General features: G+C 43.5%; 1 protein-coding gene across 2 annotated transcripts in view; it reads left to right on the top strand.

Annotated features, from left to right (window-relative positions):
- The window catches only part of SLC9A2 (solute carrier family 9 member A2), a 90,202-nt gene that overhangs the window by 26,917 nt on the left and 38,751 nt on the right, over positions 1-24,534 (top strand). For both annotated transcript variants that reach the window (XM_055539528.1, XM_055539529.1), the window contains exons 2-3: positions 1,775-2,238; positions 9,175-9,425. In XM_055539528.1, the coding sequence (XP_055395503.1) occupies positions 1,775-2,238; positions 9,175-9,425 (715 nt within the window). The remainder of the gene's footprint in view (positions 1-1,774; positions 2,239-9,174; positions 9,426-24,534) is intronic.

The following is a 24,534-nucleotide window of genomic DNA, read 5'->3' on the forward strand; positions in this document are numbered from 1 at the left end:
GATGTGGGTTTCTTTGGGTTTCTCCTGTGTGGGTCTCACTCATCTTCTTGATTCTGTAGGTTTATATTTTATGCCCTGGGTTCCGTGGTGGCTGCCTGCAATGTGGGAGACCTGGGTTGGATACCTTGGTTGGGAAGATCCCCTGGAGGAGGGCATGGCAACCCACTCCAATATTCTTGCCTGGAAAATCCCCATGGACAAAAGAGCCTAGTGGGCTACAGTCCATGGGGTCACAAAGAGTCAGACACAACTGGGCGACTAAGCACATGTATTTTGGGCCAAATTTTGGAAGGTTTTAGCTATTATTTCTTGAGTAGTTTTCCACTCCCACCCTTTTACTTTTCTCTTTCTGAAACTCTGATGACATGAATGTTGGGTCTTTTGCTACAGTTTTACAGGTCTCTCACGTTAAAAAAAAAAAGAAGTCTGTTTTCTCACTGTCATTCAGATTGGTTAATTTCTCTCATTTGATCTTCTAGTTTATTAATTCTTTCCTGTTTAGTAATTCATATTTCCAGTTTATTAATAATCTGCTTTTGAGCCAATACAATTGAATTTTTAAAGATTTCAATTATTATATTCTTCAATTCTAAAATCTCCATAGGGTTTTTCTTTGTATCATGTATTTCCCTACTCAAGTTTAAAATTTCTTTTCTCAGGCTTCCCATTTTTTAAATTTGTTTCAGGTGTGATTGTCATTACTCATGCAACATTTTTATCATGGCAGTATTGACGTTTCTGTCAGATGAATCTAACGTCTCTGCCATTATGATGGTATCTTTTTAAAAATTATTATTATTCAGCTTGCCATCTTCTTGGTTCCTGGTATGATTAATGACTTCCTGTTGGAACACAGACATTTGGGGTATTATGAGACCAAAGGTCTTATTTATACCTTCTGTTTTAGGTGGCTTCTTATGGCACCACTCTGGTGCGGGTACAATGGGGAAGGGCTGCCTTCGGCAATGGCAGCCCACTCCAGTACTCTTGCCTGGAAAATCCCATGGACGCAGGAGCCTGGTGGGCTGCAGTCTGTGGGGTCGCTAAGAGTCGGACATGACTGAGTGACTTCACTTTCACTTTTCACTTTCATGCATTGGAGAAGGAAATGGCAACCCACTCCAGTGTTCTTGCCTAGAGAATCCCAGGGACAGGGGAGCCTGGTGGGCTGCTGTCTATGGGGTTACACAGAGTCAGACACGACTGAAGTGACTTAGCAGCAGCAGCAGCAGGCATAGATTTTCAAGTTCCCCACTTCATTTCCATTGCCCACTGAGGGTCTGCTCATTACTGCTGCATGGCCATGGGAGTCCCTGGTCCTCACTAAGTCTACACTGATTCTATTTATTTTTAGAGTTAAATTCTCTTACTTGCTCTTTGTCCATTAGAATTATCATGCAGTAATAGCAACTTGTTGATGTATCTGATCAAAATGGTATTTACTATTTTCTCACTGTTTCTATTGCATGTTGCAATTTTATTTTAAGAAATGTATATTTGATTACTTTGTGAATTAAGATACCTACATAGGGATACTTTTGTGACCCTGTGGACTATATAGCCCACCAGGCTCCTTTGTCCATGGGATTTCCCAGGCAACAATACTGGAGTGAGTTGCCATTTCCTTCTCCAGGGGATCTTCCCAACCCAGGGATCAAAGCTGCATCTCCTGAGTCTCTTGCATTGGCAGGCAGATTCTCTACCATTGTGCCACCTGGGAAGTCCCCATAATTCCTATATAACCCGAATTTTGTCCCTGTGTTTTCCTGAACAGGATTCCATCTGTATCACAAGCTTCCCACCATAGTGCCTGAGAGCTGCCTGCTCATCATGGTGGGACTTCTGCTGGGGGGGATTATCTTTGGAGTGGATGAGAAGTCCCCCCCGGCCATGAAGACTGATGTGTTTTTCTTGTACCTCCTCCCACCCATCGTGCTGGATGCGGGCTATTTCATGCCCACCCGCCCGTTCTTTGAGAACATTGGCACCATCTTCTGGTACGCTGTGGTCGGCACGCTCTGGAATTCCATTGGCATTGGGGTGTCGCTGTTCGGGATCTGCCAGATCGAAGCCTTTGGCCTGAGTGACATCACTTTGCTCCAGAATCTTCTCTTCGGCAGCTTAATCTCGGCTGTGGACCCTGTGGCCGTGCTTGCCGTCTTTGAGAACATCCACGTCAACGAGCAGCTCTACATCCTGGTCTTCGGAGAGTCCCTGCTGAACGATGCCGTGACAGTGGTGAGTAACAAGCTCCTGCAGCGTCACTCCACCAGGCAGGGGCCCCACCTACTGGCCCTGTGCACAGACTGGGCATCTGAATGGTTTCCAGCCCCAGTGCTGGGAAGGGCCCTTTGCTTGGTTCCAGACTCTGTTCTCACTGTCCTAAAATTCTCAATACCTTTATTATTTGTTTTTATTCATGGACTTCCCGGGTTGCTCAGTGCTAAAGAATTTGCCTGCCAATGCAGGAGACACAGGTTTGATCCCTGGGTCAGGAAGATCCCCTGGAGAAGGGAATGGAAACCCACTCCAGCACTCTTGCCTGGAGAATCCCATGAATCCTCCCACCAGGAGAATCCTGGTGGGTTACAGTCCATGGGTCTCAAAGAGTTGGACACGACTGAGTGACTAAACAACAATAGCAACAACAATGAATTATTTGTAATTATATAAAGGCACCTCATCTTCATTTACCTGGATCACACCAGCTGTGTGGCTCATCCTGTTTGCACAGCTTTGCTGCTGCCAGAGGAGCTTCACCGTGACTATGAGCTGTGTATACTGGGGTTTCTCACTGGCGGTTTCAGCAACAATGGTCTTTGATCATAATTCAAGGGACTCAAGAATGGGTAGCCATTCTCTTCTCTAGGGGATCTTCCCAACCCAAGGGCTGAACCTGGGTCTCCTGCATCACAGGAGGATTCTTTACCATCTGAGCCACCAGAGAAGCCTGTGACATGTGTAGTACAAGTGAAATGGTCAAGCCCACGGAGTGCCGTTCTCCATCTGTGGATGCTGTGTTTTTTATTTCCTGATTTGAAGCAAAGTTTTTGTTACCCAACTCACTTCCTATTCCTACTCAGCCAGCAGACTTTGGGTCCTCATTTTTCCGTAGGTGGGTATTAATTCAGAAAATGCAAATTGTTTTTAATTCTCACTAATTGATACATAATTAGAGTCAGAGGCTCTTATGAGCTTAATGTGAGTAGAATTGACCTGCTTCCCGAGCTCAGGCAAGAAGCCTCTTTCCTCACCCACACAGCTGCACAGAGCTCCTCCACCAGTCAGGGACACTCAGGTGACCTTGGGTATGTTAACCAGTCAGTGAATGTTGGTGATGCTGTTTTATGTTAGCCAGGATTCTGTAGCAGAGCTGGTGATAGGATCATAGTCAGTAACCTTTTGTGAATGTATATCTTGTGTCCAGAGTTTTTATAGCAGCCTATGAAATAGGTATTCTTCCCATTTTGCAGATAGGAAAATTGAGGGAAATATTAAGTAAAGTGTATTTAAGTAACTTAAGTAGGTTACTTTACCCCCTCTGTTAGTTCCTATCATTAAAATGGCATTCTTGATTTGTTTAAAAGTTCACATAGATTACAAGGAAAGAAAATCAGTTCCCTTCGGTTTTATTGTGTATGTGTAACTTAAGAGTACCTGGAAAGAGTCCCTCCATTTGAGTTGGAGAGAGGGTCCTTTAAATAATATCTTTTCTAGTATGTTTGAGCTTCCCAGGTGGTGGAGTGGCCAGTAGTCCGCCAGCAATGCAGGAGACACAGGTTCGATCCCTGGGTCGGCAAGATCCTCTGAAGAAGGAAATGACAACCCACTCCAGTGTTCTTGCCTGGGAAATCCCATGGACAGAGGAACCTGGTGGGCTACAGTCCATGGGGTCGCAAAGAGCTGGACATGACTGAGCGTGCGCGCGCGCGCGCACACACACACACACACACACACGCACACAATATTTAGTATCCTGTGTGTAGGTCACGGGGCATTGGCTCTTCAAAGATAGGTTACTGTGATCAGCTTCAGAAGCAAACTGAGACTATCTTTTTAATAATTCAGTTAAAGTTTACAATAATATGACATCCAAAATAAAAGTTAAGATAGAAACTAACATTGTTCTCCGTTAACCTGTATTCACACCCTTGACCTGAATAAAACATCACCTTTAAGGCTATTCATTAACTCTGTGTGGATATTATTATGTAAAAATAATTTTCTGTTAAGGAAACCCCATTTTTAGAATGTTGTTCAGTTGCTAAGTCATGTCTGACTCTTTCGACCCAGTGACTGCAGCATACCAGGCTTCCCTGTGTCTCACTGTCTCCTGGAGTTTGCTCAAATTCATGTCCATTGAGTTGGTGATGCTGTCTAACCATCTCATCATTTTTAGAATAGCTGAGAGCTATTTTGAGACAGTGAAGTCACGTCATTCAAGTAACAAAATCCACTTCATTTATTCCATTATTCATTAATAGTGGTTAGTCATTCACTCACCAGTATTAAATTTTAAGTGGGAAACTGCCCTAATGATGAAGATGTTTTATAACTCATTCTAATTTCTGGAGGCATCATGTTTTCCTTGCTGACTGATGTTCGATGTATACACTGTTACCAGGGAGACTGGAAATTTTAGTTGACAATCTTGGGTCTATTTAGTGTATAGAAAACCTCACCAAGAGATAACAGTATCCTGATGCATTGCTTTTAGGAATAGGGGAGCATCATCAGGTCTGTTTCAGGATGACCTGCCACTTCTTTACACTGCTGTCCCTTCTCTTTTGAGATTTCATATTCAGTCACCTCAGTGGTCCAGTCTTTGAGCGTGTCAAGAATCAGACCTCATGGAGCGCCAGGCTGGGCTCCCTGTGTTATTCAGCAGCTTCCCACTAGCTTTCTATTTTACACATGATAGTGATACAGATCTATACTACTTCCTCTCTCTCCTTCCTCCACTGTGTCCACAAGTATGTTCTCTAGATTCCATAAATATGTGCTAATATGATCTAGAGGAGTTGGGATTGGGGGAGGGAAGGGAGGCTGAAGAGGGAGGTGATATATGTATAATTGTGGCTGATTTGCATTTTTCTATTGTAGAAACCATCACAGCATTGTAAAGCAGTTTTCCTCTGATTAAAAAAAAAAAAAAAGAATCAGATCTCTCACAGATATAGAGGATGGATTTGTGAACACAACAGGAGAAGAAGGTGGGCTGGCTGAATAGTGGGTTGAATTAACCAGGTGTTAGGAAGAATTAGAAAATGATGTACAAAATTACAATTTTGCATCCCAGTCAGGTATCCTTAAAGAATTGAGGCAGAGATGTTGAGGGCTTTCCAGGTGGCTCAGTAGTAGAGAACCTACCTGCTAATGCAGGAGATGTGGGTTCGATCCCTGGGTAGGGAAGATCCTCTGGAGCAGGAAATGGCAACCCACTCCAGTGTTCTTGCCTTGGAAATCCCATGGACAGAGGAGTCTGGTGGGCTACAGTCCATGAGATCACAAAGAGTCGGACATGACTGAGCACAAGGACTGACTCAAAACAGATCATATGAATGTTAATATATACAAGTATTTTTAAAATAATAACAATGAATTGAAACATTTGAAAGTACCCAGTTTTCACACTAGCCCATCTCAGAATTGAGCTAACAGGCACTCTTGGCTTTTCAGTTTTCTAAAAATACAGTTGTCAAGTTGAGATGAGCTTTGCACAGACCAGCTAGAGACATAATTGTAGCCATGTATGTAATATGTATACATATACTGTATATAAATTAGAGCTTCAAAAGCACCTTTCTGTATAGGTTCCCTTGTGGTAAAATGAAAAGATTTAACTGGAATGCACTCACCATGGGGTTATGGCTGGTTGTACCTAAAAGAATTTTATCTTGTGCTGATCTCGAGGTATCAGGTTCAGTGTACAACAGGCAGGAGGTTATGGAAAGCTCTCTTGTTGTCAAGGTAATGTCTCTACCTAAGATACTTTCTCCTAACGTGGTCCAGCATCTGAGGAAGCTGAATGATCAAACAGGAGCTTCTGCCAGCTCGCTGAACGTGGGGAGCCCGTGACTCAGCCATACACTTTGGAAAACCGACAGGGATATGAAATACAGAATATGCATTAAATAGCGTGATGGATGGGGCTGCCAGGAGAATTGCTTGGGGAAGTTTAGGGTGTTGCCAGTGAGTTGATCCTTAGGAATGAGCACCTGACTTCCTTTGGAGACATCATCGGTGTCTAGATGGGGTGGGGTGGGGAGATGAGATTGAAAGAGGAGAAGTCACAAGTTCTTTGCACAAGGAAGTTCTCCTCCCTCAGAGAAAATGAGGTTAGCATTTGAGAGACAGCACCAACAACACAGGAAGCTTCGTCTCCAGATGCTGAATGCTTTGGGGGGTCACCTGCGATGCAGGAGGGCAGAGGGAAAGACGATTTGCAAGGGCTGTTGGAGTCCAGAAAGGCCAGAGGGGAACAGCAGCTTCAGCTGAGCCACAGGAGACAGATAAAGTTTCCCCTGGTTTGCAGGCTGGGTTTCGGCCAAGAGAAGCCAGGGGCAGGGGTGCATAATTACAGTGAACTTTGTGGAGCAGTAATGAGACCCTGTCCGAGACTGCAGGTGTTATAATGCATTTTTAAAAAATGCATCAGGTGGGGACTTCCCTGGTGGTCCGGTGGTTAAGATCCCACTCTTCCAATTCAGGGGCACAAGTTCGATACCTGGTTAGGGAACTAAGATCCCACATGCCGCCATGGTGCAGACAAAAATAGAAATGCATCAGACATATTCAGCCTTCTTCCCAGAGTCAGGCAGCCAACGATTTTAAATTGGAGAGTGAGGAATGGAACAATGCTCAGTCGTGTCCGATTCTTTGCAACCCCATGGGCTGTAGCCCACCAGGCCCCTCTGTCCATGGGATTCTCCAGAAAAGAATACTGGAGTGGGTTGCAGTTTCCTTCTCCAGCCAATCTTCCTGACCCAGGGATCAAACTCAGGTTGCAGCATTGCAGGCGGATTCTTTACCATCTGAGCCACCAGGGAAACCCGAGAAATGGAATAGCAGTATTTAAAGGAAGTGAGTCTTGTGGTGGCTTCAGGAAGTACTGCACAAATGAGTGATGCAGTTTGCATTAGGGCAGAGCAGGCTGGCAGCAGGGCAGAGGAAGCCATGGCACCTGGGAACAGACCCCAGAGCCTGAGTGGCCCGGGGTGGGGGGGCTGTCCATGCAGAGCTGGCACCTGGGAAAGCTGTCCCTCACCCCAGGCAGCAGGTGACCATCACCGTCTGGCCTGGTTGTTTAGAAGCAATGGATAAATATAGCGCATCTCTGATCCACTCTCAGGAAGCAATCATGCTGTGTTGATGTGGATGAAATCTGATGTGTGGCGTGCTCTGGGTGATAGTAGGAAGCTGCAAGACTTGAAGCCAGTTCCTTCCTGGAAAAGGATAATCTTTCAGGATATTTATACCTTGGGTTTGTAAGTTGCTTATTTCTTCTCTTGTGTGCATGCTTGGCTGCTCAATTGTATCTGACTCTTTGCAACACTATGGGCTGTAGCCTGCCAGGCTCCTCTGTCCGTGGGATTTCCCAGGCAAGAATACTGGGGTGGGTTGCCATTTCCTTCTCCAGGCAATCTTCCCAGATCAGGGATAGAATCTGTGTTTCCTGCATTGGCAGGTGGATTCTTTACCACTGAGCCACCAGGGAAATCCCTATGATAGCATAAGAAAGAGGAAAATTCCCTGAAACCTGTAAAGTGTAGGCTATAAAGGAAATGAGGAGGAAAAGAGTGAAATGGCTATTTGCTGGGATACACCCTGATTAGAAGAGTCTCTGCCTCATTCTCGTGGTTAAAATTGAAGAACTGACCCAGAGGTGGGATACCTGGATTCTGGTATCGCCTCTGGTATTTCAACTGCCTGTGGATAAGTGGGTTTAATTCTGAGTTTCTCAGAAACCCAGGGAAGGTGTCACATGGACTGTACCCTTAAGGTCTTTGCCCCCATGTCCCATCAGCTGACTTTCCTGGAGATTCTGGCTGCAAACATCACAACGAAAAGAAACAGAGCATGTGCCCATCTGTATGTCACTTGCTGGTTTTGTGAAAAAAAAAAAAAAAAAAAAAAAAAAAAAAAAAAAAAAAAAAACCAAAAAACAAATGTTCAGGAGTGAGGCATTGTTTCCAGTGCCGTGTGCTCAGTGATCCTTAGAAACATGTTTGAAAACAGGTGTGAATGCCTGTTATTTCGGAATACTTAATTAAACTATGTGAAAGACTGTAGATTTTTCAGAAACTGAGCACCAGTGTAGTCCCATCACTTCGGAAGGACAGATGTGTATGAAGTTACAGCAGACACACACGCACATGCAGTGGTTGCTGCCTCTTTAAGAAAACCTGATCAGGTCTTGTGTTTTGTAAGAGGTATGTGGGTGGGCAGGGCAGGGAGGCAGGGACCAAGGGAGGACCTCAGTGACAGAGGGGGAGGATGTCTTCAGGGAAGAGACCACTATGGATGGGCAGACCGACTCCACAAGGGGGCCTTGAAAGGTCACTGAATTCACAGCCGACACCCACAAGGTTTCTCTGTGACACAGTCCTCGTCGGGCATTGGGAACACAAGCAGGGCATGTTGAAGGGTGACCAAATCTTTTAAAATAATCTTTTAGGGTCTAAAAAATAATGTTTTAGGAGTAAGTCATGTAAATAATTTTGAAGTCTCCTCTCTCTTACGTCTGAAAATAGATTTCCTGATGACACGCTTTCATCAACACTTTTTGTTTAAAGCTATTGAATGTCCGGGTTTCCCAGGTGGCTTGGTGATAAAGAATCCACCTGCCAAAGCAGGAAATGTGGGTTTGATCCCTGGGACAGGAATATTCCCTGGAGAAAGAAATGGCAACCCACTCCCGTATGCTTGCCTGGAGAATTCCATGGGCAGCGGAGCCTGGTGGGCCACAGTCTGTGGGGTCGCAGAGTGGGACATGACTTAGCAACTAAACACAACAATTAAATGTACTGTTAAAATGTGAATTAAAGAGATGCCCAGTCGTTCCCACTTGTCGTCCACTTTGGAGCACAGAAGACACTCCCTTATTAGGAGGCAGGGGCTGCGTGGATGATGGGGAAGTTGGCAGGTCCTGACCTCCCTCTGCATCTCCCACAGGTCCTGTACAACCTGTTCAAGTCTTTCTGCCAGATGAAGACCATTGAGACCGTCGACGTGTTTGCTGGCATCGCGAACTTCTTTGTCGTGGGGATTGGCGGGGTGCTGATTGGCATCTTCCTGGGCTTTATAGCAGCGTTTACCACGCGCTTCACACACAACATCCGCGTGATAGAGCCGCTCTTCGTCTTCCTGTACAGCTATTTGTCCTACATCACTGCCGAGATGTTCCATCTCTCAGGCATCATGGCGTAAGTATTTGACTCATGCACACGATGGCATTTCGTGGAATTCATGTGTTTTAAGCTATGTTTTACATGTTATGTAAAAAGAGTAGATGCTCTTGAATTTTTTTAAGAAAAAATTAAAAGTAGATTTTGCTTACTTTTTGCGTCAAAGAAATGAAAGTATGGGTCAGCCAGATTTGTACTAAAGTGATCCAGTGCTGACACGGAACAGTACTTACAAGTGACCTCTTGGGTCTCATGAAATATGACGAGAAAGTGTTGGGGCGGATGGTGAGGCACCAAGAATTTTCTGAGTCTGATGACCATTTAGTGTTGCCCAGGTCAGCTTACTCCAAGGTTGTTTTCGAAGCTGAGTCTGGAGTTCTGCAATTGCTTCTGTATATTCATTTGAACAACATTAGTAGTAGAAAACCTTCACTCTGTGTGATATATTCGATTTGAAGTTATAGCTTTACATCATTCAAAGCAAAACTCAATGTATAAGGCACACCATCCTGGCCTTTGAGCTGAAAGAAGTATGGTTATAAAGCAAGAGTGGATAGTTAGTTATCCACTATCCACTAGCTAGTGTATCACCCACTAACTGATTCAGAAGGATGTTTTCAAAAAGCTCTACAAGTAGCTGAAGAATGGTTACATTTGGGTCCAATGTTAGCTTATTAGGAGGGTCACTTTGACAGAGTTTACTTGTTGGGCGTGGGTGTTTTGCAGCTTCCAAAAATAAACCTATTATATTATGGCCATAACTTGTAGAGGGCCAGTGAGAAATGCTTTGTAACAGAATGCCTTTAAAGGTTTTAATTTTGACGAATATTTATTTACAGCTTAATACACGCCAGACTCTCTACTGGGGTCTGCTATCCATGTTTAGGGTTTGTGTTGTACAAGTGGGTCTAGTTCTTGGAGTTTTCATTTGCAGTCTGATTCCGGTGATGCTTTGAATATGGACTGTTTATTTTCTGCCCATATCACCACTTTTGTAGCGGAAGCAGTGAGGTTCGTCTCTCTCCACAAGGAGAGTGGAACCCACTGTAATAAAAGCCATGCATTAGGAAGTCGTGTGATGTTCTGTATCCCAGGGAACCTAAATAAAGCACCAAACTAATCCAGTCTGACCCAGTAATGAAAGGGGCAGCGTCTTCCTGGTGGCTATTCATATCATTTGTGTGACCTCCAGTGTCCTCACTGTTCTTTGACTCGTGTCATTGAAGGTGTCTGATCAGCTGGTGACAAGGTCTCTGCAAAGATGACAGGGCTGGGACTTTGCATCTAGTTTCCCAGCAGTGTCCTTGCAATGGTTGGTGTAAGAACCTTTAACGTATGTAACTTATGTATATGAATACAACCCGACCCTTGTTGTTTAATTGCTCAGTCGTATCTGATTCTATTCCAACCTCATGGACCATAACCCACCAGGCTCCCCTGTCCAGGGGATTCTCCAGGCAAGAATACTGCAGTGGGTTGCCATTTCCTTCTCCAGGGTATATTCCCAGCCCAGGGATCGAACCTGCGTCTCCTGCAATGGCAGGTGGATTGCTTACCACTGAGCTACCAGGGAAGCCCTCATTTTGACCCTGGGCATATGTAAAAGTTCTAGAACATCCACGGAGCTATCTGGATATGCTTGTCAACTTTCCTGATGTTCAAAGCAGCAACTGGTATGGGAAGATCCTGAGTGTAAGGGGGACAGGTGAAGTGCTAACAGGGTTAGAGTCCTGGTACATCTCTGCTTAGCTGTGTCTGGGAGTTGGAGTCCACAGAACTCAGAAGGCTGGTGATACCCCAGGTACCTGACCTTCTGCGAGGGTGGGATCAGCGCTGTACTTGCTCTGGGAACTAGGATCTTAGGGACAAATTAGGGCCACATCATGCTTCCCAAGTGTTCAGGAGAGTTTTCAATTCAGACATTAAGAGTTAGCTAGGTTCTTGTTTTCTAATTTTCCGATACCTTCCTGCTCATTCTATACTGGGATGAGTCGTTGAAATAGGGAAGGTGCATACTTGTGTATGTCTGTGCATGTGTATTTCAGAGTGCATTTCCACTGCTCGGAAGCTAAGGTTAATGAAAAGTTTCTAGTCTCTTAAACATGAACCTTCACATGGCCATAGCATAGGACCCTCGAGTACTGTAGCTTTATTGCTGGGGATGGAGAAGGGACTCATAGCATTGATTTTAGAAATTCATGCCTTTGTTCATGTGTTTTGAACTTTATGTTCAGAAAACTGCTCAGAGATAATTCCCATTGTCCCTCTTACCCAAGGACACTAACAGATGCCTAATGTAATTCCTTAAATCAGATCCACAGGGATGTGAACTGAGCCGGGACTCTGTTCCCCCTCGTGAACATCACCCATTTCTGGTCCTCACCTTGTACCTTTGTGTTGCTTTGGGATCCAGCCAGTGGGATGCTGAGAACCCCCTGTCCCGAGGAGGGAATGCTTGGTTCCCATGGCAGCCAGCAGCCCGCCGGTCAATTACTGACCTCTTGCTATGCTCTAAGAGTTTCAGAAAATGTTCAAGTTCTCCTTTTGATATGATGGCGGGCACCCAATATTCTTGTTTTGTTTTCATTGATTAATAATTCCTTAGTCTGTCTTCTTTAGAGGACATTTAAAATACTTTTGGGCTTCCCTGGTGGCTTAGAAGGTAAAGAATCTGTCTGCAGTGCAGGAGACCTGGGTTCTATCCCTGGGTTGGGAAGATCCAGTATGGCAACCCTCTCCAGTATTCTTGCCTGGAGAATCCCCATGGACAGAGGAGCCTGGCAGGTTACAGTCCATGGGGTCGCAGAGTCAGGCATGACTAAGCGACTAAGCACAAGCACACACAAAATATTTTTGATCTGTTGTTTCAGTGATTTTAGCAGCAGTATTGCAAAGAAAGTAGGAAATGTTAATGGCCAATTCCATCTTATGAATATTCATTGAATATCCTGAATATTCATTGGAAGGACTGATGCTGAAGCTGAAATGGCCACCTGATGAGAAGAGTTGCCTCACTGAAAAAGACCCTGATGCTGGGAAAGACTGAGGTCAGGAAGAGAAGGGGATGACAGAGGATGAGATGGTTGGGTGGCATCACTGACTCAATGGACATGGTTTTGAACAAACTCCAGGAGATAGTGAAGGGCAGGGAACCCTGGTGGGCTGCAGTCCATGAGGTTGCAAAGAGTCAGACATGACTTGCAACTGAAGAACAACAAATCTTACGAATGAGCAAACTGAGGCCCTGGTGGGCAAAATCCTCGGCTGTAGGGTGAGGCCTGGACCCTGCATCTCCAGGTATCAGGCCCACCCAGGATGTGTCCAATAAAATAAAAGTAAAAAAATGAGCACCTTTCCATGACATTTGTTTGTTTGCTTTTAGCTGTGCTGGGTTTTCATTGCGGTGGGAGCTTAGTTGCCCATGGCAGGTGGGATCTTAGTTCCCCAACCAGGGATCAAACCTGCATCTCCTGCATTGGAAGGCAGATTCTTAACCACTAGACCACCAGGGAAATCCTCTCCATGACATTTTAAAATGAGACTTTAACAAGAATTTCCAGAGTGATAGGCTCAGGGATGAAGTCAAGTGTTGGGCTGATGTCCCTGGACTGTGGCAGTCACTGCTGAGGTGTGAAGATCATGTTCCCTTTCCTTCCCGTTTTCCTTTGTACGAGTTGGTGATTGTCATCTACTGAAAACTTGGAGAACAATAAGAAACCATGCTTTTGCTTGCCATGTTGCAGCTTCTCTCCTGGTTCCTCCTGGTGATGGTTTGCCCACCATCTCTTCAGGATGCAATTATTTGGGGCTTCTCTGATGGCTCAGGGTAAAGAATCTGCCTGCCAATGCAGGAGACACAGGTTCCATCCCCGGTCTGGAAGATCCCACATGCCATGGCACAGCTAAGCCCGTGCACCACAACTGTTGAGCCTGTGCTCTAGAGCCTGGGAGCTGCAACTACTGAAGACCGTGTGTGCCTGGAGCTCCACAATGAAAGAAACTGTCACAAGAGGCTGGCACATGGCTACTAGAGAGTAGCTCGTGCTCGTCACAGCTAGAGAAAAGCCCACGCAGCAACAAAGACCCAGTGCAGTCAGAAAAAAATTATAGATAGATAAATATGCAAGGTAGACTCTCATTTCTAACATCATTAAGTCAAGATGAACAAAGAAACACTTGCTCTACAGAATATCAACAATTATAAAGATCCAAAATGTAACCAGCAATGGCCTCTGGTATATAGGCTTATCTTGAAGTTTCCCAAAATACTTCACCCCATGACCACTGCCCCAAAGAGCAGTCCCAGGGAAGGCCCTGGTGCACGTGACATGGGCTGTGTTGTAAGAATGAGTAAGAACCCAGTTTTAACTTGAAGAGAAAATTCTTTAGACTTTGATGCTTGGAGTATTCATGAGCATGCTTTTGGAAGAGCCTCGGGGTCTAAAGGCTACAGTTGCTGCAGATGAGGTGTCTCTTTTTCCAAGATCGGCACGGGGCATTTGTGATGGGAATTCCTCTGAAGGGGGAGGTGGGGAGGGAGATGAAGTATTAAGAGGCTCAGAGCAAGCCTTGTTTGTTTTGCTGGGTGAATCCCTGCCACACTGTAAACGCATTCGCAGAGACAGAGCATCCTGTTTACATCAATGCATTGAATCGAAGAAACCACTGAATCATGAACAACCCACTGAATCTCAAAGAACAACCCACTGAATCTCAAAGAACAGTTGAGGGAAGGAGAGAGGGGACCATAACACAGGCTTCCATCTATGGCTCTGAGTCTCCTGCTCTGTTCCCTGTGTCTTTGTACCTTATGTTGTCTTGGCAAATAAAAGCTTTATTTTGGGGGATGTTTTTGGTACCTTCAGTTATATCCTAGACTGATCCAAACAGACCTCATTAAAATCTTAGGTATTTTTTTGATATTGAGCTTTGTGAGCTGTTTGTATATTTTGGAGATTGACCCTTTGTCAGTTGCTTCATTTGCAAATGTCTTCTCCCACTCTGAGGGTTTTTTGTCTCATTTATGGTTTTCTTTGCTATGTGAAAACTTTTAAGTTTAATTAGGTCCAATTTGTTTATTTTTGTTTGTATTTTCATTACTCTAGGAGGTGGGTCAGAAAACGATCTTGCAGTGATCTATGTCAGAGAGTGTTCTTCCTATGTTTTTCCTCTAAGAATTTTGTATTATCCAGTCTTAACATTTAGATCTTTAATCCATTTTGAGTTTATTTTTGTGTATGGTATAAGGGAGTGTTCTAATTTCATTCTTTTATATGTAACTTCAGTTTTCCCAGCACCACTTATTGAAGAGGCCATCTGTTCCACTGTGTATTCTTGCCCCTTTGTCATAGATGAGATGACTATACTCCGATTAAAAAAGGAATACATATATAAGTATATAACTGACTCAGTTTGCCATACACCTGAAACATTGTAAATCAACTTCAATTAAAAATATAAATTAAAAATTAAAAAACATCTTCTATTACCACCTCTATCACTGAATGGAGTGGAGGAAGACAGTAGAATGAGGCAGGAAATTTGTTAAATAATAGAGAAACAAATCATATCTCCCCTAATTTTCTGGCCCTGTTCAATAAAAAAAGTGAAAAAGAAACAAACAAAACTGCATTATTATTTTTTAATGGTGACTCACCTACCTTTTGTTTTATTTTGTATAATTTTCCCTCACCTACATGGCAAAACTAGAAAATGAAGGGAGGAATTTGAAATTATAACCCGTTTTTTTTTTCTAACTTTACAGAGATGTGAAGGGCACACGTCACTGTATAAATTTAAGGTATAAAATGTGATGATTAGATAATAGGTGTGTATTGCAGAATGGTCACCACCATGAAGTTAAGTGGCACATTCATCGCCTCACATAGTTACCCATCCTGTGTGTGTGTCGTGAGAACTTCCAAGTGCACCATGCAGCATCATTAACCGCCCGAATGTACCATCCTGTGCCGGATGGCCCAGTCACCACATGGCCCCTTAGATCCCAGAAGTTCTTATCTTATAACTGGAAATGTGTAGCCTGTGATCAATTTTCCCCTTTTCCCCTTGCACCCCCTCCAAACCCCTGGCAACCACCAACTGACACTCTGTTTCTGTGACTTTGCCTTTTTTTTTTTTTTTTTAAGATTCGAGATGTGAGTGAAATAATAGTCTATTTGCCTAAAGTATGTAAATTCACCCAAAATAGTGTTTTTTATTTTTAAAAAATGGCAAAAAGAGAAGGGAGCATCAGAGGATGATATAGTTAGATAGCATTGCCGATTCAGTGGCCATGAACTTGATCAAACACTTGGAGACAGGGGGACAGAGGAGCCTGGGGTGATACCGTCCATGGGGTCGCAAAGAGTCAGACACGACTTAGCGACTGAGCAGCAACTGAAACAGCAAAGTGTGAGTGACTTGGGAGATTATTTTCACTTGTTTTGATGGTTTAAACTTTTAATGAACTCATTCCAGCTACTGAGCCCCAGCGTTTGCTTGGCTTTTTTGAAGGAGGAAGAAAACTGGTGGGCTGTCACTGTTTTTCCCTTGGGTGTTGTCCAGTCCTATGGCCATCGGCCAAATGTGGCTTTTGAGCACCTAAAATGTAGTCATTCTAACTTGAGGTGGGCTCTAAGTATAAAATATACACCAGATTTTTAAGATTTAGTCGAAAGAGACTGTAAAGTATCTCATTAATGCTTTTTATATTGCTTGTTTGCATGTTGAAATGAAAATGTGTTACATGTGTTGCATTAAATACATACATTATGAAAGTTGCCTTCACTGGTTTATTTTTATGTTTTTAACTGTGACCACTAGGAAATTGAAGATGACTTATGTAGCTTGTATCCCATCTCTGATAGCTTTGTTCCATAGCATTCACTTAGTTTTTTTTTTTTTAATTTGCGTTTAGAGATTTTATTACATATTCTTTTTAAAATGTATTTATTTATGTTAAATGGAAGATAATTACTTTACAATACTGTGATGGTTTTGGCCATACATCAGTATGAGTCAGCCATAGGCATATACGGGCTTCCTTGGTGGCTCAGCTGGTAAAGAATCTGCCTGCTACGTGGGAGGCCTGGGTTTGATCCCTGGGTTGGGAAGATCCCCTGGAGAAGGGAACGGCTACCCACTCTAGTGTTCTGACCTGGAGAACTCCATGGACTATATAGTCCATGGGGTCACAAAGAGTCAGATACAACTAAGTGACTTTGGCAAGGCATACGTGTGTCCCTCCATCTGCAGCAAAGGAGACACAGAGGTAAAGGGCAGTCTTTTATGCTCAACATCACTCATTATCAGAGAAATGCAAATCAAAACCACTATGAGGTACCATTTCACGCCAGTCAGAATGGCTGCAATCCAAAAGTCTACAAGTAATAAATGCTGGAGAGGGTGTGGAGAAAAGGGAACCCTCTTACACTGTTGGTGGGAATGCAAACTAGTGCAGCCACTATGGAGAACAGTGTGGAGATTCCTTAAAAAACTGGAAATAGACATGCCTTATGATCCAGCAATCCCACTGCTGGGCATACACACTGAGAAAACCAGAAGGGAAAGAGACACGAGTACCCCAATGTTCATCGCAGCACTGTTTATAATAGCCAGGACATGGAAGCAACCTAGATGTCCATCAGCAGATGAATGGATAAGAAAGCTGTGGTACATATACACAATGGAGTATTATTCAGCCATTAAAAAGAATACATTTGAATCAGTTCTAATGAGGTGGATGAAACTGGAGCCTATTATACAGAGTGAAGTAAGCCAGAAAGAAAAACACCAATACAGTATACTAACGCATATATATGGAATTTAGAAAGATGGTAACAATAACCCTGTGTACGAGACAGCAAAAGAGACACTGATGTATAGAACAGTCTTATGGACTCTGTGGGAGAGGGAGAGGGTGGGAAGATTTGGGAGAATGGCATTGAAACATGTAAATATCATGTATGAAATGAGTTGCCAGTCCAGGTTCGATGCACGATACTGGATGCTTGGGGCTGGTGCACTGGGACGACCCAGAGGGATGGAATGGGGAGGGAGGAGGGAGGAGGGTTCAGGATGGGGAACACATGTATACCTGTGGCGGATTCATTTTGATATTTGGCAAATCTAATACAGTTATGTAAAGTTTAAAAATAAAATAAAATTAAAAAAAAAAAAAAAAAAAAAAAAAAAAAAAAGGGCAGTCTTTTGGATTCAGCGGGAGGAGGAGAGGGTGGGGTGATTTGAGAGAATGGCACTGGAACATATATATTACCAGTGTTAGTTTTGCTACTTGGATATTTAAAGATTTGTTGAAATGTGTTTTATTCCCTTTGATAAAGTAAAAGAAAAAAAAATGAGGGTGTGAAAAAAAATGGGAAAAATAGAGCTGATGTGCAATTTCTCCATCAATGGGAACAGTGTGGTTTATAAAGAACCTTTCTTTCAGAACAGGGAGATCAGAAAGGAAGGGGAACATCACTGAGGGGAGAGTGGAGGGGTCTTCTGAGGCAGCTTGAGATTATTAAGAAGTCAAATTTAAGCTACCATAAAAAATGAAAACTGCTGCCCCAAACCTGCCTTTAGGGGTTTTGCTATGCTGTTGTTCAGTCGCTCAGTCATGTCCGACTCTTTGCGACCTCGTGGACTACAGCACACCAGGCTCCCCGTCCTTCGCTACTAGAGAAGAGAATGGCAAACCACCCTAGCATTCATGCCTCAAGAACCCCGTGAACGGTATGAGGAGGGGTTTTGATATAAACGCCTTCAACATCTGGCTCAGTGGTGGGATTCTCTCTGAGGAAAAGTTGTCATTCCTACAAGCATGGGCTTCCCGGATAGCCCAGTGGTAAAGAATACACTTGCTAATGCAGAAGACATAATGAGACCCAGGTTTGATCCCTGGGTTGAAAAGATCCCCTGGAGGAGGGTAAGGCAACCTACCTCCTACCTCCAGTCTGGAAAATTCCATGGACAGAGGAGCCTGGGGGGCTATAGTCCATGGGGTTGCAAAAGAGTCAGACACAACTGAGCATGTGCACGCGCGCGCGCGCACACACACACACACACACACACACACACAATACAGGGATGAACAAAATCCTTTAAAACAGATTCCCTATGTTTGGAGATTTCATATTTTTTATGAACTAAAATTGCAAACTTATCCGATATGTAATATTCAGAATAATACATTTTCTCACCCCATTTTCTTAGAGGTAAAACAACCCTTCAAGCACTATTTTAATCTCTCTTTTTGTCTGTATTTGTTCTGCAGACTAAGATCAATAGCAACTATATATTTTGGTCTGTATGGGAAATGCAATTTACTTATGCAGTCCGTGAAATTTCAATTATATGAGTCCTATGTGGTTCAATTACACAGTTTGTAATTAGGTGTTTTAAGGTATGTTAAGAATGCAAGAAATAGTATATGGGGTATTTCATAGTAGTAGTTGAAAACAGAGAACACAAATTTAAAATAGCTGCCGTAATAAATGCTACCAGAGAGCATTTTCTTTTGTGAACAATATTTTACAGATTTCTATTTAAGTCCAAATGAATAAAGCGATATAATTTGGGGCCTTTCTAATCCAAGTTTGTGGTGGCTTCTGAAGTGGGTTATTTTCAAGGAGCCTTATTCTAGGTAGACTCAAAAAAGATTTGATTTTGGTGGAGGCAAAAACAAAACAAAAAAACCTAAGTAAAATAAAGTACCCCATTGTTGTGGATGATCAGGGATCGATTTTTAAAACTACTCAGTTCTCCCCATCTCCTAAAATGTTTTTGGAATCTTGTGTTTATCAGTTGTGCTGAAGGAACAATAATTTTAGTTTATATGAAACACAAACAGAAAAGTTAAATTTCTGAAGAAGAATCGGTACCATGTTATAGTCAATCCAATAAATGCTATATTTAAGCAGCTTGTGAAAACCCCTTCATTACCTTCTCAGAATGACATTTACCTAAAAGACCGACTGTGAGTAATTTTTTGGTTATTCTTTAGGAACAGTCCGCCACTGCTCTTCTCAGTGAGTGCAGCTAATCGAGAGAGTTTTAGGCTGGGTTGAGAATTCTTAGACAGGAAAATATCTAGTGTTTTCCTGGTAAATTTAAGTTTCATGAAACAGTAACAGTTTGTTGAATTAAGAACTGATTCCCTGAGATCTGTTTGAAGAATGGATATTTTCGCATAGTGAAAGGAAAATTTGGCATAGTGAAAGAGTAGAGGACAGAGGAGCCTGGCGTGCTGCAGTCCAGGGTGTCACCAACAGTCGGACATGACTGAATGACCTAACAGTTTTCACACAACTGGATAATACTGATTGTGCCATCCCTTTGCTTTTCCAACTGTTTCTTGTCTTGTCTTTACCTGAAAATGATTATATTGCTTCAGGTCTATGCTTCATGGAAATTGTAGAAAATAACTTGATTTGTTGATCAAGTCATCACTGGATGGCTCTTGGTCTAGAGCTTAACAAATTTTTTTTTCTGGCTGTGCTGAGTCTTCTTGCGTGGGCTCTCTCTAGTGCTGCGATCGGGGACGCCTCTCTAGTTGTGCACAGGCTTCTCATTGCGGTGGCTTCTCTTGTTGCAGAGCACAGGCTCTAGGGCACACAGGCTTCAGTAGCTGTGGTTCCCGGGCTCTAGAGCACATGCTCAGTAGTTGTGGTGCATGGGCTTAGTTGCCCTGAGGCATTTGGGATCTTCCCTGATCAGAGATCAAATCCGCATCGCCCGTATTGGCAGGTGAATTCTTTACCACTGAGCCACCAGGGAGGCCCTAGAGCTTACAATTTAAAGTTGCATTTTCCTCTTTCAAACTCTCGAGTCTGAGACTTGCTATAAGTCTGTGTAGGCCAAGGTGCAAAACAAGGTTATAATCAGAAATGTAAATATGATATAATTGCTGAGAAATAATTCCATTTCTGTTTTCAGAAAACTCATAGTGAAACGCAGTATACAGGGACCACTCACTTCACACTTTTGACTATGACAGGTTTGAACACATGATTAAAGTCACATTTTCATTCCTTTCACAAGAGCATTAGAGCAGGGAATTCAGCTATGGGTGCAGATCCAGCTTCCAAAACCAGTTGTTGTTTACTTGCTAAGTCATGTCTGACTCTTTGAAAGCCCACGGACCTCAGCCTACCAGGCTTGTCTATTCTTGGGATTTCCCAGGCAAGAATACTGGAGTGGGTTGCCATTTTCTCCTCCAGGGATCTTCCCGACCCAGGGATCAAACCTGTGTCTCCTGCATTGGCAGGCAGATTTTTTACTGCAGAGCCATCAAAGAAACTCTGTAAGCAGGAGCCCAGCTAAAACAATAGAAGGAGGCTCTCAGTTAGTAAAGTGAAAGTGTTAGTTACTAAGTCTTGTCTGACTCTTTGCGACCCTCTGGACTGTAGCCCACCAGCCCACCAGTGATTGTATCAGCCTGTGTCTCATGATACAATCACAGTTCTCCAAATCCCTGGGCCAATCACAGTCCTTCCTTCACAATTTCTTCTGCCTGGGGCTGCCATCTATGGGGTCGCACAGGATCGGACACGACTGAAGTGACTTAGCAGCAGCAGCAGCAGCAAGCAGTGAGAGTAAACTCACTGGGAGAGATGGCCGTCTCCACCTGTGTCAATTATACATCATTAAGGGAAACTCGATCCTTGATAATAAAACATAAATAATACAGTGGGGGTGGGGCTGGTGGTGCCGAGTTGAAGCCTCAGTGATGAAGAGATTCTGGGGAGAGAGAGAAGGCCCCCAGGTGAAGCGACCACCTACACGTAAGAACTGAGTCTAGGGTTGTAAGAGAGGTACATGCCTACTTTTCCTTTTTCATGAAGGGTAGTTGATTTGCAATGTTGTGTTAGTTTCTGCTGTACAGTGAAGTGACTCAGTTATACATATATGCATATTTCAGTTATAAATATATATATATATATTTCTTTTCAGATTCTTTTCCATTATGGTTTACTACAGGATACTGAATATAGTTCCCTGTGCTATACAGTCAGACCTTGTTATTTATCCATCCTATATATGATAGTTTGCATCTGGTAATCCCAAACTCTTCGTATGATCATCTCTAGATCCATCCATGTTTCTGCAGATGGCATTAATTCATTCTTTTTTGTGGCTGAGCAGTATTCCATTATATATATGGACAACAGCTTATTTATCCATTCCTCTGTTGATGGACACTTAGGTTGCTTCCATATCTAAGCTATTTAGTAGTCCAGCTTAATCATATACAATAGGACCTGGCTGTTTATCCATCCTATATATAAAAGCTTGCATCTGCTAATCCCAAACTCCCACTTTGTTCTTTCCCCACCCCCAGCAGATGCCTAGTCTTGGCTTATGTTGTTCTGTAGACACTCAGGAGCCTTTGGAAACTGTAAGCAGGGAGGTGACTCGCTCTGTTTTTGCTCTCTAGTGAATCCATAATTGGAGAGCTTCTAAACCCTTTTACGCCATCCCTCAGGACTGATAATGTTTGAATAATCCTCTGCGTAAAATCAAAGCTGTGGCTTTTCCAGTAGTCATGTATGGATGTGAGAGATGGACCATAACGAAGGCTGAGCACCGAAGAAGAACTGATGTTTTCAAATTGTGGTGCTGGAAAAAACTCTTGAGAGTCCCCTGGATTGCAAGGAGATCAAACCAATCAATCCTAAAGGAAATCAAACCTGAATATTCATTGGAAGGACTGATGCTGAAGCTGAAGCTCCAGTACCTTGGCCACCTGTATGAAGAGCCAGCTCATTGGAAAAGACCCTGAAGCTGGGAAAGACTGAGGGCAGGAGGAGAAGGGGGCTGCAGAGGGTAAGATGGTTAGATAGCATCACTGACTCAATGGACATGAATTTGAGCAAACTCCAGGAGATAGTGACGGACAGGGGAGCCTGACGACTGAACAACAACAAGAACTGCGGTGGCAGCTGGAAGGCAGGGCTGCAGGCTTGCTGGATGCCTAGAAACGAGGAGTCTGTCCAGGCAGGAGTGTGGGAATGTGTGTCCAGCAGCAGAGCGAAGGTACCTGCACACTAGTCTAGGCAAGAGAAGGTGGGAATGTACACCCAGATGCAGATAATGAATATTGTGAGAAGGGAAGGGAAAACAGGTGGCAAAGCGTAACTAAATCCACAGCAGTCCTCACATCTCATGTTAGCCCTTGTTTCCACTCTCCAATAGATCTTTAAATAACAGGATTCAAGTGTCAGCTCTTTTTCTCTTTCATTCTTCCTCATCTGAACCTTCTTCTTGGGCTCCCTTGGTTTCTTCAAACTTTGATGTATTTTGGAATCACCTGAGAAGGTTGTTATGGATACAGAATCCCAGGGCCCCACCAGAGATTCTGAGTCCATAGGTCTCAGATGGAGGTCTTGGCATTTGCGTTTTTCTAAGGACTACTCAGAATCATGTGGTCTACAAACTACACTTTTAGAAATACTTCTGGGCTACTAGTGTGATGATCAGGAAGACTTCCAGAAGGTGGCAGCCTCCCATGAGGGTCTCAGTGCTTCCAGATTAAATCCTGGAAACACTCTGCATGTTCACTGGTGCAGGGTTGTCACATAGCAGCTGATTCTCACACCTGTCTGCAACCCTCTCCCAATGTCCACCAGGTGTTCTCCAGCTGGAAAACTTTAATTCCATCATCGTGATCTTGGTCCAGTCTTCCTGTCACTCATGCCTTCGTCAGCAGTCCTCAGCTAGAGTCCGTGGACACCGTGGGTCCCTTGATGCCTTGTATTTCATATCATACTTTTGACAATGAGCTGTGGCCTCTTATGTGTTTTTGCACAAAATCATGATTGCTTTGTGTGTGTTAAGTTGCTGCAATCGTCTCTGACTCTTTGCGAGCCTATGGACCGTGGCCTGCCAGGCTCCTCTGTCTGTGGGATTTTCCAGGCAAGAATACTGGAGCAGGTTGCCATTTCCTCCTCCAGGAGATCTTCTCGACCCAGGGACCAAACTTTAGGAGCCAGAAAATGAACTATAAATAATAGTTGAATTGAACACGTCCAAAGGAGAAAAATACAAAGGATGTAGAAAATCCATGAAATGGACAAGACTTCATGAATAACCAAGCATCTATAGTTGTTGGAATTTATTTCATTTTGGAAATTGTAAGAAAGATTGTTCAGTTTTTGTGGTTGGATATTTCTTTGCAAAACTTTTTTTTTTTTTCTTTTCATTTTCTCATGTGTCAAACTCACTCTCTCTGGGTTGTCAGGTTTACTGGAAGAGGCGATCCGTTATACAGTAATCCGTGCCCCGGAATAATTAATTTACCTCACATGAGTGAGTACTTTATTCTGAGAACATGCAGTATACCCTGAGTCACCGCAGACCTGGCTTTAATCATTGCAGAGAAAGCTTGTTAATTGTCCTTCGTCTTTGCTAACGCTCAGCTCTGATTAGCGGAGCAGGCTTTTATGTTTGATGAAGACTTTATGGAGAATATGCAGCTGTTGTTTGGGCTGTCTTTTCCTGGAACTGAATCCATACATTTTAAGATCACACACAGGCATGGCATGGACACCAAAGACTTTTGCAACATCCTTTCTATGCGTTCAATTCTAATTCTAAACAGTTCAATTCTAAACAGGTCTCCCAATGTTGCAATTGAAATGAGAGAATTGATCACTCTTGAAAAACATAAAAGTGCTTGTATTCATAAAGTGAATGAACTGAGTCATGGCTACACAGTATGTAGGTAAACACAGATAAGGTGTGTACGTATTTTATCTTCACAACCAGAAGTCTGCCTTCACCACCCACCGTCTGTATGGATGCCTTTCTCTTTGGTTCTACAGTTGCCAGCTGCCTAGTGAAAAGCTAGACTCAGCCAGCAGCTTCCTGGTGGCTCAGAGGAAAGAATCCACCTGCAAGCAGAAGGTCTGGGTTGATCCCTGGGTTGGGGAGATCCCCTGGAGAAGAAAATGGCAATCCAGTCCAATATTCTTGCCTGGGAAATTCCATGGACAGGGGAGCCTGCTGGGCTACAGTCCATGGGGCCGTAAAGAGTTGGACATGCCTGAGTGGCTAACACTTTCACTTTCAGCCAGCAGCAGGTGGACAGACTCGTGGTACCCCTGCGTGCAGGGAGCCACGGTGG

The sequence above is a fragment of the Bubalus kerabau genome, chromosome 11 (assembly GCF_029407905.1).
Source record: "Bubalus kerabau isolate K-KA32 ecotype Philippines breed swamp buffalo chromosome 11, PCC_UOA_SB_1v2, whole genome shotgun sequence".
Classification (NCBI taxonomy): domain Eukaryota; kingdom Metazoa; phylum Chordata; class Mammalia; order Artiodactyla; family Bovidae; genus Bubalus; species Bubalus kerabau.